This window comes from Bufo bufo, chromosome 2 (assembly GCF_905171765.1).
Source record: "Bufo bufo chromosome 2, aBufBuf1.1, whole genome shotgun sequence".
NCBI classification, from domain to species: domain Eukaryota; kingdom Metazoa; phylum Chordata; class Amphibia; order Anura; family Bufonidae; genus Bufo; species Bufo bufo.
The window spans coordinates 37,881,861-37,901,057 of NC_053390.1; the positions used below are offsets into that span (position 1 = coordinate 37,881,861).

A 19,197-nucleotide genomic window follows, 5' to 3' on the forward strand; every position below is an offset into this window, starting at 1 on the left:
GAATCCGAATCCGAAAAGGTTCTCGAATCCTACGAATCCTGTACATAAGAATTGTGTGAACGGTGTAAGAAACAAAGTGATCCAAACTCAATATTCTTTTAATATGAAAAAACTACCTTTTTTAACAAAGTATTCGGATTTGGATTCGAAAAAAATTGGAAATACAGGGTAATACAGCGCCCCATACCTCTTACATCCAGTGATGTCTCTTTGACGTAGATGTTCTCATTCCTCATCTTCTCCTTTCAGACCTTCAGATCAGACATCCAGTTTTTAGCCATTTTTCGTCTCTGCAGTTTGAGAAAAAAAAATATCTTAGTTTACTACTTTTCCATCATCCTCCCATCTTCTGGACAAATCATCCTAACACCCCCAATACTGTGCCGCTGTGCTCCCTAATACTATACTGCAGAAACAGATAAACCCCCTGATAATAGTAGTACCAAACAGAGCCCCCCCCCCCATATAAAATACCCCTTCTTTGTAGATGCCCCCATAGTGTCCCCCAATAATGTGCCAGTAAAAAGGGACCCCCATAATGCCCCCCAATAATGTGCCAGTAAGTGTCCCCATAGATGCCCCCCCATGTGCCAGTATCAAGTGCCAAACTCCCCCATGTGCCAGTATCAAGTGCCTCCCTCCTTCCCCCTACTATGTGCCAGTATCATAGTGCCATCTCCCCCCCAATGTGCCAGTATCAAGTGCCTCTCTCCTTCCCACCCACCTCCCCATGTGCCAGTATCATAGTGCTATCTCCCCCCCCAATGTGCCAGTATTAAGTGCCTCTCTCCTCCCCCCCCATGTGCCAGTATCATAGTGCCATCCCCTCCCCCAATGTGCCAATATCAAGTGCCTCTCTCCTTCCCACCCATCTCCCCATGTGCCAGTATCATAGTGCCATCTCCCCCCCCAATGTGCCAGTATTCAGTGCCTCTCTCCTCCCCCCTATGTGCCAGTATCATAGTGCCTCTCTCCTTCCCACCCCCCATGTGCCAGTATCATAGTGCCAACCCTCCCATGTGCCAGTATCAAGTGCCTCTCTCCTTCCCCCCCCATGTGCCAGTATCATAGTGCCATCTCCCCCCCCCCCCCAATGTACCAGTATCATAGTGCCATCTCCCCCCCCCAATGTGCCAGTATTCAGTGCCTCTCTCCTCCCCCCTATGTGCCAGTATCAAGTGCCTCTCTCCTTCCCACCCCCCATGTGCCAGTATCATAGTGCCAACCCTCCCATGTGCCAGTATCAAGTGCCTCTCTCCTTCCCCCCCCCCATGTGCCAGTATCATAGTGCCATCTCCCCCCCCCAATGTACCAGTATCATAGTGCAATCTCCCCCCTCCCAATGTGCCAGTATCAAGTGCCTCTCTCCTTCCCACCCCCCCGACCCCATGTGCCAGTATCATAGTGCCAAACCCCCCCATGTGCTAGTATCATAGTGCCATCTCCCCCCAATGTGCCTGTATCATAGTGCCATCTCCCCCCTCCCAATGTGCCAGTATCAAGTGCCTCTCTCCTTCCCATCCTCCCCCCCCACCCATGTGCCAGTATCAAGTGCCTCCTGCTCCTCCCATGTGGCAGTAACAGTCCGGTATTTAAAAAAAGAAAAACAATTATATTTACCTCCATGTCAGCGATGCAGGCCTCTTCCGGCCTGTATGTCCATATATGGAGTCAGTGCTTGTGTATTTCAGAAAAGTTTCTGCTGGGACACGACCTTCTGTATCAGAGACAAGGCACCTAACCACACAGCTACAAGAGCTGCATACAGTCATGTGAAAAAATTAGGACACCCTTTGAAAGCATGTGGTTTTTTGTAACATTTTTAATAAATGGTTATTTCATCTCCGTTTCAACAATACAGAGAGATTAAAGTAATCCAACTAAACAAAGAAAACTGAAGAAAAGTCTTTTCAAGATCTTCTGTAAATGTCATTCTACAAAAATGCCTATTCTAACTGAGGAAAAAGATAGGACACCCTCACATGTATTCCCTCTTAAATTGGCTCAGATCTCACACAGGTATATCACACCAGGTGCACATAATTAGTAGATCGTTACTCTGCATGTTGAATGAGGCTTGCCCTATTTAAACCTCAGACATTTAGTTTGGTGTGCTCCTGACTGTTGAAGTGAGAGTGAGCACCATGGTGAGAGCAAAAGAGCTGTCAGAGGACTTCAGAAAAAAGATTGTAGCAGCCTATGAGTCTGGGAAGGGATTTAAAAAGATCTCAAAAGATTTTGAAATCAGCCATTCCACTGTCCGGAAGATAGTCTACAAGTGGAGGGCTTTCAAAACAACTGCCAACATGCCCAGGACTGGTCGCCCCAGCAAGTTCACCCCAAGAGCAGACCGCAAGATGCTAAAAGAGGTATCCAAAAACCCTAAAGTGTCATCTCGAGAACTACAGCAGGCTCTGGCTACTGTTGATGTAGAAGTACATGCCTCTACAATCAGAAAGAGACTGTACAAGTTTAACTTGCATGGGAGGTGTGCAAGGAGGAAACCTTTGCTTTCCAAGAGAAACATCGAGGCCAGACTGACATTTGCCAGCGATAAAGTTGACAAAGACCAGGACTTCTGGAATAATGTTCTTTGGACAGATGAGTCCAAAATTGAATTATTTGGACACAACAGCAGAGGACATGTTTGGCGTAAACCAAACACAGCATTCCAAGAAAAGAACCTCATACCAACTGTGAAGCATGGAGGTGGAAGTGTCATGGTTTGGGGCTGCTTTGCTGCAGTAGGACCTGGTCAGCTCACCATCATAGAATCCACGATGAATTCTACTGTGTATCAGAAGGTGCTTGAAGAACATGTGAGACCATCAGTTAGAAAATTAAAGCTGAAGCGGAACTGGACCATGCAACATGACAATGACCCAAAACATACTAGTAAATCAACCAAAGATTGGCTGAAAAAGAAGAAATGGAGAGTCCTGGAATGGCCAAGTCAAAGTCCAGATTTGAATCCCATTGAGATGCTGTGGGGTGACTTGAAAAGGGCTGTACGTGCAAGAAACCCCTCAAACATCTCACAGCTGAAAAAGTTCTGCATTGAGGAGTGGGGTAAAATTTCCTCAGACCGATGTCGAAGACTGGTAGATGGCTACAAGAACCGTCTCACTGCAGTTATTTCAGCCAAAGGAGGTAACACTCGCTATTAGGGGCAAGGGTGTCCTATCTTTTTCCTCAGTTAGAATAGGCATTTTTGTAGAATGACATTTACAGAAGATCTTGAAAAGACTTTTCTTCAGTTTTCTTTGTTTAGTCGGATTACTTTAATCTCTCTGTATTGTTGAAACGGAGATGAAATAACCATTTATTAAAAATGTTACAAAAAACCACATGCTTTCAAAGGGTGTCCTAATTTTTTCACATGACTGTAGCTATACCTGGGATTTGTCGGATTCAAATTTTGTAAATGAGGTCGGGATTCGAGTCCACGAATCCTTCGAATCCAGCAAGATTCGAGGGATTCGTGGATTCGACGGTGTAAAGGGGGAATATTAATCACCAATATTTATGTAAATATCAATAATTAATATTCATAAATGGGAGGAGCTGTCTATTGATGACTCCGCCCATTTATACCTTTATATACTAATAATACAATACTTTGCCTTTACCTTACGCTAATCACTAAGCTCTAGCTGCATGCGCCTTACTAAACTATCGCCAATAACTACACGCTACACAGATAGTTACAAACAAAGCATAGTATTTATTAATACCAAATACACTATGCACACAATACACTAACAATACAGTACTAAATATACAGTACTAAACTACACTACACGGTTCCGGATTCCACCCACAAACTATCTATACCATACACACACAAATATTAACAACCCACCCACCTGGTTCTATTTACTATCCCTATGGGGTACGACGAGGGTTAACAGTGGTCTTACAGGGGTGTAAGCAGACCACATATACAAATGCGGTAATGGGGGTGAGGTATCGTGGGGGGTGAACAGGGTTAATCAGGGATAACAATGAAAGGGTGATCCAGGGGCACAACCAGGGCAAGGGTTAATCAGGGGCACAGTATCAGGGGCACAAACAAGGACACTGTAATGTAAGGGTCAATCGGGGACCAGGGTGAATCAGGGGAAAACAAGGGAGTAGGGGTATAGTGTCAGGGATTACAGGGTTAACAGGGGAGAAATCGTTGGTGGAATAGTGGTAGGGGATCAGGGGATTTAAGGGTTAATCGTTAATATCGTTGGTGGGATAGGGGATAATAAAGGGGGTGATACTTAATATATGATTGCTCGCTCGTCCAGGGGTTTGCTCGTTCGTCCAGGGGTCGTCTCCTTATGTGGGGGGGCGGCACGGCTCTTCTCATCTCCCAGAGCGCCGGCTACACTCTCCTCCGGGGGGGGGGGGGCCGGTAGGGGTCCTCCTCTGAGTGCAGGGCTGCCGGGCTTTATACCCTGCAGCCCGCACTCCCGGGCCGCGGCGCATGCGCTGTGCGCGCGCGTCACCGGTAAGGACACGTGGGCCGGCGTGGCGATATGACATCACCGCGCCAGCCCGGGCGTCCCTGCACACGCACAGCGGGGCCGCGCCTCTAACAGACAGGCGGGAGAAGCCTTTGCTCTCCCACCTGCAGCACCTGGCATTGCGGACAGCGCGATAGTAATCGCACTGTCGGAATGTGCATAATAGAAGGAGGGGAGGTTTCTCCCTCCCTTTTATCATGCATAATTATCTCCAGCAGCGCTGGAGATAATTAGAACAAAGGCCTCAGATTCTGTTGAATCTGAGCTCTTTGTATTCATCAGGATGACCGGACCCTTGTCCGGTCATTCTGATGCAATTAACCAGATCGCATCAGTGTGAATGCTTGGGGCCCATTCACACCGATGCACCTGGTTTCAGCCTATGGAGATGGGGGGGGGGATATATATATAATATACATGTGTATGGATGCTTGGGGCACATCCATACACATGTATAAATTGATATATACATACATCAGGGGGCATATATGTTATGAAGGGGGATGGTAAGGGGACACAGCTTCATATTATAAGGGGCACAGCCCTTACACTATTAGGGGGTAGAGCCCCTACACTATAAGGGGGCACAGCCCCTACATCATAAGGGGGCACAGCCCCTACATTATAAGGGGGCACAGCCCCTACATTATAAGGGGGCAGAGCCCCTACATTATAAGGGGGCACAGATCTCCCACAGGGGCCACCATGAGCCCCTGTGCGCCACTAAGGGCAGATGTGCGCAGATGCTTGGCACATCTGTGCACATGATCCTATAAAGTGTGAATTAATGCATGCATATATATCATACATGCATGCACGTGTTTGCATGCATATATGTATATATATGCATGTGTCTCAACCCTTCCTCAACAGACGGATTCGTCGTCCCACCTTTAATAATAATCTTCTCCCAACCCACAGTGTTATCCAGCTTCTCACTGTGCTCCCCAATACCCCTCTGTAACATTCAGTCCCATGTAAATAAAATCACTCCCTTCCACAGCCGCCGTCAACATACAGTCCCATGTAAATAACATCACTGCCTCCCCCAGCCCCCTCTGACATACAGACCCATGTAAATAACATCACTCCCTCCCACAGCCACCATAAACATACAGGCCCATGTAAATAACATCATCTCCTCCTGAGCCACTAGTTCATTGTAAATAATAGGGATGAGCGAACCGACTTCGGATGAAACATCCAAAGTCGATTTGCATAAAATGTCGTTAGACTACTGTGCAGAGTGAGCCCTCCGTACAGTATTAGAATGTATTGGCTCCGATGAGCGAAGTTATTATTTCGTGAAGTCTCGCAAAATAATTAAATTAATTTCTACTGTTAAAAACCTTTTCCCGAACTCGGGTTTGGTTCCAAGTGGTACCTTGGAACCAAACCAGAGTTTGGTAAATGTTTTTTTACAGTAGACATGAATTTCTCAAGGTATTATGCGAAGTCTCATGAGACTTCGAGAAGTAACTTCAGCTCATTGGAGCCAATACATTATAATACTGTACGGAGCTCTAACGAAATTTTATGGGAATCGACTTTGGATGTTTAATCGGAAGTCGGTTCGCTCATCCCTAGTAAATAACATCCCTCCCTTCAGCCCTAACATACAGTCCCAGTTAAATAACCACAACCCCCAGCATTGCTCTGCCTCTCACTTCACTTAGCTCTCCTCATGTAGCAGACATAACCATAGATTCTTCCCCCAGGACTTCTCTTCTTCACTGCCATCCTCTCCTGCACTGATGGTGACATCACCGCAGGTCCTCAACCACTGCCTCAACAACTGCCTGTTTTACTGGTCACATGGACTGTGATGTCATCACAGGTCCTTCAACTTTTCCAGTGCATTAGATTTAATTGTATTGACAGCAATACAGTTGTATCTATCTGCCAGGCAGGACATCAGGGGCCCAGGCCCCAAATGTTTTAACCTAGCAACGCCCCTGCTGATCAGCCTTAGTGTAAGTGTAGGACTGACAATACAATCAATGCACTGTTTAGTCACCAGGCCCACTGGATCTTCAAGATCCAATTGGGTCTTAATGTAAAAAAAAGTGTAAAAAAAAAAAAGGTTAAAAAATTTTTTTTAAATGTAAATAAAAATAAAAAAAAAATTGTCTTTTCTCATATCCATTCATTTATAATTAATTAAAAAAATGAAAAACAAAAAACAAAAACTACACATAATTGGTATCGCCGCTTTCCTAACCACCTGATCTAGAAAAGGATCATGTTATTAATCCTGTGCGGTAAACGCCGTAAAAAAATTATGTAAAAAAACAATGATGGAATTGCTGTTTTTGTCACCTCATCTCCACAAAAAAAAAAATAACAAGTGATATAAATAAAACTATAGCCCATCCCACAAAAAAACTGCCCCCACACAGCTACATTGGTGAAAAAATATAAATGTTATGGACTTTAGTATATGGCAATGCAAAATATCATTTGTTATTAACACAAAAGGGATTTTATGCTTAAAAAAGTAGTAAAACATAAAAAAAACAATATAAATTTGGTATCACCATAACCGTATCAACCCACAGAATAAAATAATCATATGTTTACCGCAAGAGGAACCCCATAAAAAAAAAACATTGACAGAATTGCTATTTTTGCCCACTTTACCGCCACAAAAAATGGTATAAAAAGTGATCAAAAAGACATATGTAAACAAAAAGGATACCAATAAAAACAACAACCTATCCCACAGAAAACAAGCCCTCACACAGCTACATTGGTGAAAAAATAAAAGTGTTATAGCCCTAAACTAATTTCAGCAAATTACATGTTAGAAAATCACGATGCCGCTCCTTCCCTTCTGAATGCTGCCATGTCCCCAAACAGCGGTTTACGACCACATATATGGTGTTGCCATATTCAGGAAAAAATGCATGACAAATTGTGGGGTGAATTTTCTCCTGGTACCCCTTGTGAAAATGAAAAATTTGGGGCTAAAGCAACTTTAGGTTGGAAATAAATGTAAATTATTCATTTTTACGGCCATGTGTTTCCAAATTCTATGAAACGCTTGTTGGGTCAAAGCATTCACTTCACCCCTAGATTTTTTCCTTGAGGGGGTAGTTTCCGAAATGGTGTCACTTTTTTTTTTTTTTTTTTTTTTTCCTAGGGGTACCTCAGGGTCCCTTCAAATGTGACATGGCACCTGTAAATCATTCCAGCAAAATCTGCCCTCCGTTAACAATATGGCGCTCCTTTCCTTCTGAGCCCTGCCGTGAGCCCATACAGCAGTTTTTGACCACATATGGGGTGTTTCTGTAAACTGCAGAATCAGGGTAATACATATTGTGGTTTCTTTGGCAGTTAACTCTTGCTGTGCTACGGGAAATTTGGATGTACAGTGGGGGAAATAATTATTTGACCCCTCACTGATTTTGTAAGTTTGTCCAATGACAAAGAAATGAAAAGTCTCAGAACAGTATCATTTCAATGGTAGGTTTATTGTAACAGTGGCAGATAGCACATCAAAAGGAAAATCGAAAAAATAACTTTAAATAAAAGATAGCAACTGATTTGCATTTCATTGAGTGAAATAAGTATTTGAACCCCTACCAACCATTAAGAGTTCTGGCTCCCACAGAGTGGTTAGACACTTCTACTCAATTAGTCACCCTCATTAAGGACACCTGTCTTAACTAGTCACCTGTATAAAAGACACCTGTCCACAGAATCAATCAATCAAGCAGACTCCAAACTCTCCAACATGGGAAAGACCAAAGAGCTGTCCAAGGATGTCAGAGACAAAATTGTAGACCTGCACAAGGCTGGAATGGGCTACAAAACCATTAGCAAGAAGCTGGGAGAGAAGGTGACAACTGTTGGTGCGATTGTTCGAAAATGGAAGGAGCACAAAATGACCATCAATCGACCTCGCTCTGGGGCTCCACGCAAGATCTCACCTCGTGGGGTGTCAATGGTTCTGAGAAAGGTGAAAAAGCATCCTAGAACTACACGGGAGGAGTTAGTTAATGACCTCAAATTAGCAGGGACCACAGTCACCAAGAAAACCATTGGAAACACATTACACCGCAATGGATTAAAATCCTGCAGGGCTCGCAAGGTCCCCCTGCTCAGGAAGGCACATGTGCAGGCCCGTCTGAAGTTTGCCAATGAACACCTGAATGATTCAGAGAGTGACTGGGAGAAGGTGCTGTGGTCTGATGAGACCAAAATAGAGCTCTTTGGCATTAACTCAACTCGCTGTGTTTGGAGGAAGAAAAATGCTGCCTATGACCCCCAAAACACCGTCCCCACCGTCAAGCATGGGGGTGGAAACATTTTGCTTTGGGGGTGTTTTTCTGCTAAGGGCACAGGACAACTTATTCGCATAAACGGGAAAATGGACGGAGCCATGTATCGTGAAATCCTGAGCGACAACCTCCTTCCCTCTGCCAGGAAACTGAAAATGGGTCGTGGATGGGTGTTCCAGCACGACAATGACCCAAAACATACAGCAAAGGCAACAAAGGAGTGGCTCAAGAAGAAGCACATTAAGGTCATGGAGTGGCCTAGTCAGTCTCCGGACCTTAATCCAATCGAAAACCTATGGAGGGAGCTCAAGCTCAGAGTTGCACAGAGACAGCCTCGAAACCTTAGGGATTTAGAGATGATCTGCAAAGAGGAGTGGACCAACATTCCTCCTAAAATGTGCGCAAACTTGGTCATCAATTACAAGAAACGTTTGACCTCTGTGCTTGCAAACAAGGGTTTTTCCACCAAGTATTAAGTCTTTTTTTGTTAGAGGGTTCAAATACTTATTTCACTCAATGAAATGCAAATCAGTTGCTATCTTTTATTTAAAGTTATTTTTTCGATTTTCCTTTTGATGTGCTATCTGCCACTGTTACAATAAACCTACCATTGAAATGATACTGTTCTGAGACTTTTCATTTCTTTGTCATTGGACAAACTTACAAAATCAGTGAGGGGTCAAATAATTATTTCCCCCACTGTAAATGGAAAATCTAAACAAAAAAAATGTAATTTTAAAATTTCCCCTCCAAATTACTTTAATTCTTGTGGAACACCTAAAGGGTTAATTAAGTTTGTAAAATCAGTTTTGAATAACTTGAGAGGTGTAGTTTCCAAAATGTGGTCATTTATTCGTTTCTACTATGTATGCCCCACAAAGTGACTCCATAACTGAACTGGTTCTTAAAAAGTGGGTTTTAGAAATTTTTCTTAAAAATTTAACATTTTGCCTCTAAACTTCGAAGCCTTCTAACGTCCTAAAAAAAATAATATTTACATTTACAAAATTATGCCAACATAAAGTAGACATATGGGAATGTGACGTAATAACTATTTTATGAAGTATCACTATCCGTCTTAAAAGCAGAGAAATTCTCATTTTGAAAATGGCAAATGTTTCCAAATTTTCTGAAAATGTTGGATTTTTTTTATGCATAAAGATAAAATGTATCAACTCAAATTAACCACTAACATGAAGTATGGTGTGTCAGGAGAATGGCTTGGATAAGTAAAAGTGTCCCAAAGTTATTACCAGATAAACTAACACATGTAAGATTGGAAAAATGGGGCTCCGGCATTTGGTCCAAACTGGCTGTCGCTTGAAGGGGTTAATTACAATGTATTTATAAGTGGGCATCACATGTTCTGCATAGATGGAGGGGGGGCCCCAGAGCCATCTACTCTGGCGGATCCCAATCCCTAGATTCCGATTAACAGGTCTTCCTGCTCCATCTACTTAAGAAAATCTCTATTTATCAGGCAGAATTTCTGGATTATTGGTTATTGTATTGTATTATACTATTTGAATTTTTTTTTATGTATTTTTATCTTATTTTCCTGTTCACAGACGAAAGCAGATAAATCCTTCACTACAGAAACCTTTAAGAACTCGATTGACGTGCTGTCCCAAGTTGTCAAAGAAAAGAATGAACATTTTGAAGCTTCGCTTTCTTTGAAATTGACACCGACGGAAATAAACAAGGATAAATTGAATGTTACGATCGGGGTGAAACAGTTTAGTAATGCAACGCTGAGTAAACTGAAGGAATTGTCGAAAACAGAGGTAAAACCAATAAGTCAGATCAGTAGCGGACTGCCTGCCATTTAAAACTCTGCCCATCAAGTAGGCACACCCACATTCAAAATAAAGCAGAACATTGTGGTGTAGAACTCCCTAGTGCCCCCTTTAGTGCCTAAAACACATAATAAAACTTGGTGCACATCAAACATTCCACCTTATTGGTGCAGATTCTGGCAGAATTCTGGTTCATTTAAAAAAAAATCTTATGCATTAGAAGGGCCTGAGGAGGTAGGGCGTTGTTAGGTCGGCAGTCCGTGCCTGCCATGCTATTCACCTTGCTGCCCATCCCGATCCTCTGCAGGTTGCTGCCTGCACTCTCCCTTTCAGTCTGCCAGTATCTGTGCCCTTAGGATTTGGAAACTAGCATGCTGGCCCTTTAAGAGGCTTCCATCCCCAGTCCGAGAGTACCTGAGTTTTAAGTTCCTTGGTGACCAAACAAGATGTTGTGAAGTTTTGTGCTGCTGTGATTTATCTGCATTTATCTTGCATTATCTTCTGCCTGTATTCTTGGTGTTCTCCTATCCTGCCCCCGACCCTGTGTGTGTACTACCACACTTTCGGGTCAAGTTCAGTTCTGTTCACGTTTAATTTACCCCAGTCTATCTGCCTAATCTGTATTTCCGCCAAACACCCAGCCTGACCTGCTGTCATGGACATTCCCGAGACAGGTGGCAGGAGATCGGTGAGATTGGCAACACGTGGTTTGATCTGGCATGTTTTCAATTTGGATCAAATGACGTCTGTGCTGTTTCTGGTGCTTGCCACACCTTCTTTCCCCAGGTGTGGCTATTAGGGTCATTTAACCTTCTCTATTTATAGTTGCTTCTCCCACTGCTGTGCGGTTTATAGCTTCTGTTTGGACCTTTGGATAGATTGTGGTTGGATTTCGGCTGAGTTCCTGGTGCTTCCTTTGCTCCTTTGAAGTTAAGTCTTTCCTTTCCCTTTTGTATTTTGTTTGGGTTCTGTGTGTTGGATTTCCCTATTGTTTGTATTAGGCCTGAAGGAGACTCCTGTTCGTCCTTCTTTTTGGCGGAACAGGTAGTCTCGTCCCTGCCATTAGTACCAGGGTCCTATAGGGCTTGATAGGACTCTAGGTATTTCTGCGTATGAAGTCACCTACCTTTAGGGTCTGTTCATACTGGTAGTCAGTCAGTATTTTGGTTAGGGTTTTCACTAGGAGGTGTCCATTTTCCTTCCCTAGTTCTCAGGCCTGATTCCCTGTTCCCCCCTTCCCTCCTATGCTCGGTGTGGTGTTTCCCTCCCACACCAAAGTGTGACACCTGCCTGTATCTGCACTACTAGTCTGCCTGCCTAACCTTTATCTGCATTCGTCTACACTTCCAGTGTGATTCCTGGACCACAAAACCAACATTCAAGCCTAAGTGACTGTTCAGACCATACATGCAATCCTGGTGTATTTTTGGTGCGTTTTCTGTATCCTAAGTCCGTGACCCCAGTGGGTCAGCTGCCAACCACACGGGGACTACCCAATAGGTAGCTGTTAAGTTGTTTCCCTAAAGTGAAGGCTAGATCCCTTTACAGGGGTTAAAGGGTAAATTCCAGGGGAGTACCGGAATAGTGCCATTAGGTTTAACCCTACGCCAAACTGGTTAAACCTAACGGGAACTTGGTACTACCCAATAGGTATCGGGACTACCCAATAGGTAGCGGTCCAGTTGTTTCCCTGCAGTGAAGGCTAGATCCCTTTATAAAGGTTAAAGGATGAATTCCAGGGGAGTACGGGAATAGTGCTGTTAGGGTTAACCCTACGCCAAACTGGTTAGTTGGAAGAGTGGTTCTACACTCGCTGATCCGTCACAGACATGAGACACTCACTGATTAAAAAAACACCAATGAGAGAATCCCTGTCATGCTCCGCCTCCACAGAGCTGCACTAGGTATAACACAGTGGATTAGGGTCCCCTCTATGAGCCTGAACTAATAGCTGCTCTATAAGAGTGGCTCCTGCTCTGGCAGACCCAGTCTATGCAAGCATTATTAGGATGGCCATCCATTTAAATGGATGCTATATACTGCATAGCCATGAGATGGGGCTATCATATCGAGGCCCGTGGTGGTTAGCCAGTATATTTTTGATCTTCATGAATTAACCCATTGTATTAAAAAAGGATTTTCTTCTACAGAATAAAGAATTTATGAGGGTTACAGGAACCATCCAGTTGGCAACTTTCCACATGAGAACACGGAATTACATGTTATCTAACTCTTTTATTGAAGACATCAAAAGTCTCCCCTCTTTTTACGACAAGGCAGAATATTTTTCTCTGATGGAGATGTACGGCACTCATTACACTATATCTGGGAGTGTTGGTGGAAAATATGACCTGGTGTACATCCTGGACACAAATAAATTAAATAGTAATCGTGAGTATTCTCTCCTGATCAGTGACCACAGATTTTCAGAAAGTGTTTTTGGGGGGATTTACCACTTAGTAATTCATGTCTTAAGGAAGTTGCACAATTCTTGTTTTCTGCAGCTCATGTTAGCTTTTCTGTATAGAATGGGATACAGTGAGCAGAGTCATCTCATTATCATTAGAGGATTAAGAGCAAATGACAGTACTGTGCTGCTGGAGGCCTAGATAAGGCAGGATAATAACACTATACACACAGATATAGGTCTGTTTGCAGGTCTAGGGGAAAGGCTACAGTCCATAAATATAAGCCTGTGGCTGAGATGCTGCAGCTGCATCCCCTTCCTCTCCCCCCTCCTTGTCTATTCACTATTTTACACTCAATGGATTTTTTTTTTGTAACTGAGGAGGTTCCCAGTCATTTTTTGATTTCTAATATATTTACACCACTTATTTCTATATCTGTCCATATCTATATGACCTTATTTACCTGTTTGATGGTTGAAGCATCTCACTCCTCACTTTGTGACCTAGGACATTTGTAAATGGCATTAGAGCAGTTCATTCTCATCATATACCTCATGTGTGATTGTAATGATGTCATCTGTCCTCTTGAAATCCGGACCCTGACCAATTATAAATTACATTGCAGAGATCACACATGCAGATGTGAAATCCTGCCTTGGCTACAATATTGGTGTAAATCTGGCAGCCGAAGGAGTTAAGGGAGACCTGAATGTAGATGGTTCAAAATGTGAAAAGGTCCTAGATTACCAGAAGGGTAAGTATATACTTATGGTGCATCTATAGCGTTCATTTCATATTGATGCCCTATCCTCAGGATAGGTCATCAATATCTGATCAGCGGGGGTCTGACAAAGGCACCCCCGCAAATCAGCTGTATGAGGAGACAGCACGTGGAGTTTGCATGTGCCGTCTCCCTGCTCTCCACTGTATGTCTATCGGACTGCAGCAGTGGTCAGGAAGAGAGAAGGGAGACGGCGCGTGTGCACTGCGTGCGCCATCTCCTCGTACAGCTGATCGGCGGGGGTTCCGGGTGTGGGATCTGATATAATAGAAAAAGCCTTGAACCCCTTTAATTTCAATAGAGAGGGAAATAAGCTACTACCAGGCCTTAATGTTCCCCTCTAGATTCTTCTGTCCTCTCAAGAATGTTCTATTTCCTCCAAACTCTTCCGCCCCCTTCCAGGTCTCTTTCTCTCTAGACTCCTCTGTCTCTTCTACACTGCTATATACCCATTGCAGACTCCTCTGTTCTCCAAACCTCTCTGCCCCCTCCATTCCTCTGTCCTCTCCAGCTCTCTTTCCCTCAAGACTCCTCTGTCTCTTGCAAACTATTCTGTCCTCCAGAACTCTCTGTTGTCCGCCAAAATCCTTTGTCACCCTCTAGACTTCTCTGTCCCTTCCAGACTGCTGTCCCCTCCAGACAGAATCTTCTGTCTCCTACAGACCCCTCTGTCCCTTTCAGATCCCAACTTCCACCCCAGATGCCTCTGTCCCCCTCCCCAAGACCTTTTTTCTCCTCAAGACCCCTCTGTCTCCATCAGATTCTTCTAGCAGTGGCTCATCTTCCATGCAAAGAAAGGATCAGGCAACTTCAACATGGCTGACCCTTCTATCTCCTCTTTATCAACCTTATATTATACAGCGTTAATCCAGTAGAAGAAGGAAAAAGTATAGCCTTGTCAAGTAGATCATCAAGCTGTGGTCGCGTAGTGCCCCCTTCCTCCCTGTAATCACAACCTGCTTGCTAGAACGCATGGTGAATACGAGAGGCAACAGTCGATTATGCCCATTTCTGCTATCAAAGAGTAAGGCTTGCTCTGGAATACCTGGTCATTGTATTATATATACTGCCATTCACTTGAATTCTCAGCATGTAATACTGCTCCCTTCCTCTAGAGATGCTACAGGGGATATATGTATGACTGGCTTCAGTTTTCCCTGGAGATAACAGCTTTATTAATGCTCACACAAACTTATCTTCTGGGCCCTTGTCCACATGCACATATCACGTGTCTGCCCCGGAATCGATCTAGAACTGCATTTAGTTATGATGGATACAACAGCTACAATGTAACTACTGTATATCTATAGATCTACCTGTGTAACTTCTTTATCTCTATTTTCAGAGAAGCTGGATAAATCTGGTGTCATCGACAATGTGGTGTCTCTCACGGAGGGGGGAACTGTGGCTTTTGCAGCCAAACTCGATGCAAAACTTCTGCAAAACAAACAAGTTGATATTGATGATTTTGTGGAGTGGTCTTCTTCTTTGGTAGATGCCCCCATAATTATAAAACAGAAGGTAAGTCACTCAGCTTGACTGATGTTACCTTACAATTAGTAGGTGCCACTACTAATGGCAGGGTTCATGTCACATTATCAAACTGGATTGGGCTAAACTTGTGAGTACAGTCTAAGGGATTCTTTGAACCCTGTACAGGGATAAGGTCTTCATTTCAAGAAATCTTTAGGTCACAACCATAGAAGCAGTCCTGTGGCACCAGGACACGGTCCAAAATTGGTAGGCAGAAGTTGAAGTCAGGTGGATGGAAATAAAGGTAGGTGGAGTTCAGGAAATATGGTAACCAGGCAGAAGGTCAGGACAGGCAGAAGACAAGTAGTGAGATCAAAAGAGAAGCCAGTTTGGAAGCCAGGAATAAGATTCAGTAGGATACCTTAACAGGGTACAGGAACCAAAATAGACCTATTGCTCAGGCACTGAGAGAAAGGCCCTTGATCAGCTGGACATTGGCTGAATAATTAGACCTTGGCATGCATTGTCTCTTTAGGAGCCAGAAGTCAGCATGCACATGTGAAGGAGGAGTAGGGAGCCTATCATGAGAGCATGAAGTGAGATGGTAGCCAAAACCCGGTAGTCCTAGGCTGGAGTGTAGCGGAGACATCTTATTCACTTTGGATCAGTTCCATATCCAGAACTTCTCCTGTGCTGCACCCATCTCATGGAACTGTTTGCCTCTTACCATTAGACCTTGATTGTCCACACTTAGAAGACGAGTCCATGTCTCTCATCTATAATCGCTTTGCTTGTCTTTTTGAACCCACAGCCTTCGCCTCTTCATACTCTGATTCCGATCGATCTAAAAGACGCGTATAATAAGTCGCGTAATTTGGAAAAAGCCACTGAGGAATACATGAATGAGTACAGCAGATGCAAATGTCAGCCTTGTAAGAACGGCGGTACTGTGATGGTGGTAGATGGGGAATGTTTGTGTAAATGCCCCGAGCGGTTTAAAGGTTTGGCATGCCAGACACCAAAGAGTGGATTATATGATAGTAAGTATTTCATAATAATACGTGGTGTATTCAGAGCGTTCCAACCAATAGGTCAGGACACAGCTCTGTATCAGGATTCCTACCAAATTATTCATCACTCTAAGCCCGTGAGTAGGCTTTCTCTATGAGTGGGAGAGGAAGCAGGACCCACAGGCTTTCTCTATGAGTGGGAGAGGAAGCAGGACTCACAGGCTTTCTCTATGAGTGGGAGAGGAAGCAGGACTCACAGGCTTTCTCTATGAGTGGGCAGGGAAAGCAGGACTCACAGGCTTTCTCTATGAGTGGGAGAGTGAGGAGGACTCAAAAGCTTTCTCTATGAGTGGGTGCAGGAAGCAAGACTCACAGGCTTTCTGTAAGAGTGGGTGATAGAAGCAGGACTCACAGGCTTTCTCTATGAGTGGGCGGTGGAAGCAGGACTCACAGGCTTTCTCTAAGTGGGCGGTGGAAGCAGGACTCACAGGCTTTCGCCATGAGTGGAAGAGGGAGGAGGACTCAAAGGCTTTCTCTATAAGTGGGTGGAGGAAGCAGGACTCACATGCTTTCTCTATGAGAGGGTGAGGAAGCAGAACTCACAGGCTTTTACAATAAGTGGGTGGGGAAGCAGGACTCAGTCTTTTTCTATGAGTGGGCAGGGTAGCAGGACTCACAGGCTTTTTCGATGTTTATGCAGGGGTAGCATAGCTCATAGGTTTTCTGTGTAAGTGGATTGTGGAAGCAGGACTCACAGGCTTTCTCTATTAAAATTAAATCACACAGTACTATATATTTCAAGATCAGACTTTGCCGTCTATCTAGTGCTGCCCTCAGAACCGAACATAGCTGCTTTAAGAAAAAATAGATCTAGAATCATAGATCACCTGAAAGGGAATCTGTCACCAGCAACATAGCTGTTGTTCATCTGATTCAAACACTGTATTTCTTTTGTTGATCTGGGACTCCCTTCCTGAGTTATGATCATTTTTCTTTACATGCAAATTAAACCTTTAGTGCAATGAGGGCACCACCATTTCTCTTGTTGCGCACAACCTTTCAGTGGCCAGCCCCTCCCTCGCTGCATTGCCACTGCCTGGCCCTGTCAATCAAAGCATCGAGGGAGGAGCTGGCCACAAAAGGGAGCAGAGTTTGGGTGCAGCAACAGCAATGGTAACACCCTCATTGCACCAAAGGCCTTATTTGCATTGTAATCTGTATTTTTACAGACCATTCTGATGCTGTTGATGGAAATTGGGGTTGCTGGGAAGACTCATCATCCTGCGATGCCGGAGAAAAAACTCAGACTCGTCAATGTGACAACCCTGCTCCAGAATCTGGTGGTAAACCCTGCCAGGGGGATAAGATCCGAAAAGTCACCTGCTGATCAGAGGATGTCTCCTGTTCAAGCAATGGGCGCTCTGTCCACTCCTACAATAATCATAAGATAGACAGACCAGCAGCTGGATAACCGACTGGACACCACTCATCAATGATTTGTAAAGAGTTTTGTGAAATGCAGAAATAAAAGTTGATGGCATCACCTTGTGATTTACATGACCATGAATCCTTACTGTATATACCAGGCAAAACCCCTCTATCTTTTACCATCATATAAGTGAAAGATCCTGTGCTGATTTATTCTATGTTCTTTATAAATCTCCATTTTTGGATGGAGGGCACATAGACCTAGAGTTTAATGATAACATTCTGTCTTCCTGCAGTCACCACTAGGGGGAGCTCAGAACAGCACTCAGCTGATTGCAGGGTCTGCAGGGCACTAGAACTAGGCACCTAACAGGACATGAGAATTTATTTTCTTTCTTGGGGTACCTATTTTCTGAAACTGTTTCCTTATCCGACATCTTATTTGTGCATCAGGGGGACATTCATGGATTCTTATGATGTCCTCTCCTTCACACAAGGCTGATTGTTGTCTTTGCTTTTGGAGGGTTCAACAGGTCAGATTCTAGACCTCCCCCTCCCCCATGTTGAAACCAAACATCTAATTCCTATGTAAATAGCGCACAGAGGGCTCATACATTCTGTCTACTGTGTTGCTGAACATTACCAGCTGTACAACCCTGAATAAATGCCAGGTCATCCTATGGGATATATGGAATATAGAGGTCACATCGTCAGGGACTATTGAGGAATTACAGGGGTCTTCTAGAAAAAAAAATGCACAAGGTTTGTGCTGCAATTGGGTCTGAGAAAGTCTGAGAACTAACGTCTTGGGGGCAGTAGGTACACCCATGGTATCTTCCATCTTCCCATTACAAGTATTTTATTTAGAGGTTTTCCAGGTCCCGATATTGATGACTTGTCCTTAGGCACTGAAGGGATTGTGACATTCATTTTCATGCTTGGTCAGACCTATTGATGACCTTTCCATTTGAACACCTTCTGGTTAGTTCATTTAATTTACATTTCTAGGAAATCTCATGATGTCATAATTGACACCATCGGGATTCCCCATAGAGGGAAGGGGGATGGGGGGAGACATGCAGAATACTCGTACAGGAAAATTTTGCACCCCCTCCCTCCAAGTCATGAATGGGTTAAACCCCCCAAAAAAAAAACATTTTTGTGAAGAACTACAATGAGGAGAAGGACCCTTCATCCCAGGTTGGTTTCCCCAAGTCAGGATATACAGTGAGACAAAATATTCATCCAGATATCCACATCCAGTCCCAGCTACCATTTTCCTCTAGGCAATGCCATGAAATAATTATGTGACATCAAAGGCATTCACTACGTGGGGAAAGGGCATGCAGAAAAAACACCCTAATCTGGATAAGGGGGCAGAAGGTACCCACTACCAGGACAACATACATCTGGTGATCAATCAGAGTATGGAAAGAAAAAAGTTGGTGCAGGTCCTCATTCCATTTTTTGGACCTAGACTACTAGGTGAAGAGAGAGGGTGCGG

General features: G+C 43.9%; 1 protein-coding gene across 1 annotated transcript in view; it reads left to right on the top strand.

The window, feature by feature from the left end:
• LOC120992164 (complement component C9-like) overlaps positions 1–17,808 on the top strand; it is a 30,058-nt gene extending 12,250 nt beyond the window's left edge. Inside the window, exons 6-11 of the mRNA XM_040420942.1 lie at positions 10,366–10,581; positions 12,744–12,984; positions 13,627–13,755; positions 15,128–15,303; positions 16,067–16,295; positions 17,495–17,808. Coding sequence (XP_040276876.1) covers positions 10,366–10,581; positions 12,744–12,984; positions 13,627–13,755; positions 15,128–15,303; positions 16,067–16,295; positions 17,495–17,652 — 1,149 coding nt within the window. The 3' untranslated portion in view covers positions 17,653–17,808. The remainder of the gene's footprint in view (positions 1–10,365; positions 10,582–12,743; positions 12,985–13,626; positions 13,756–15,127; positions 15,304–16,066; positions 16,296–17,494) is intronic.
• The last annotated feature ends 1,389 nt before the right edge of the window (positions 17,809–19,197 follow it).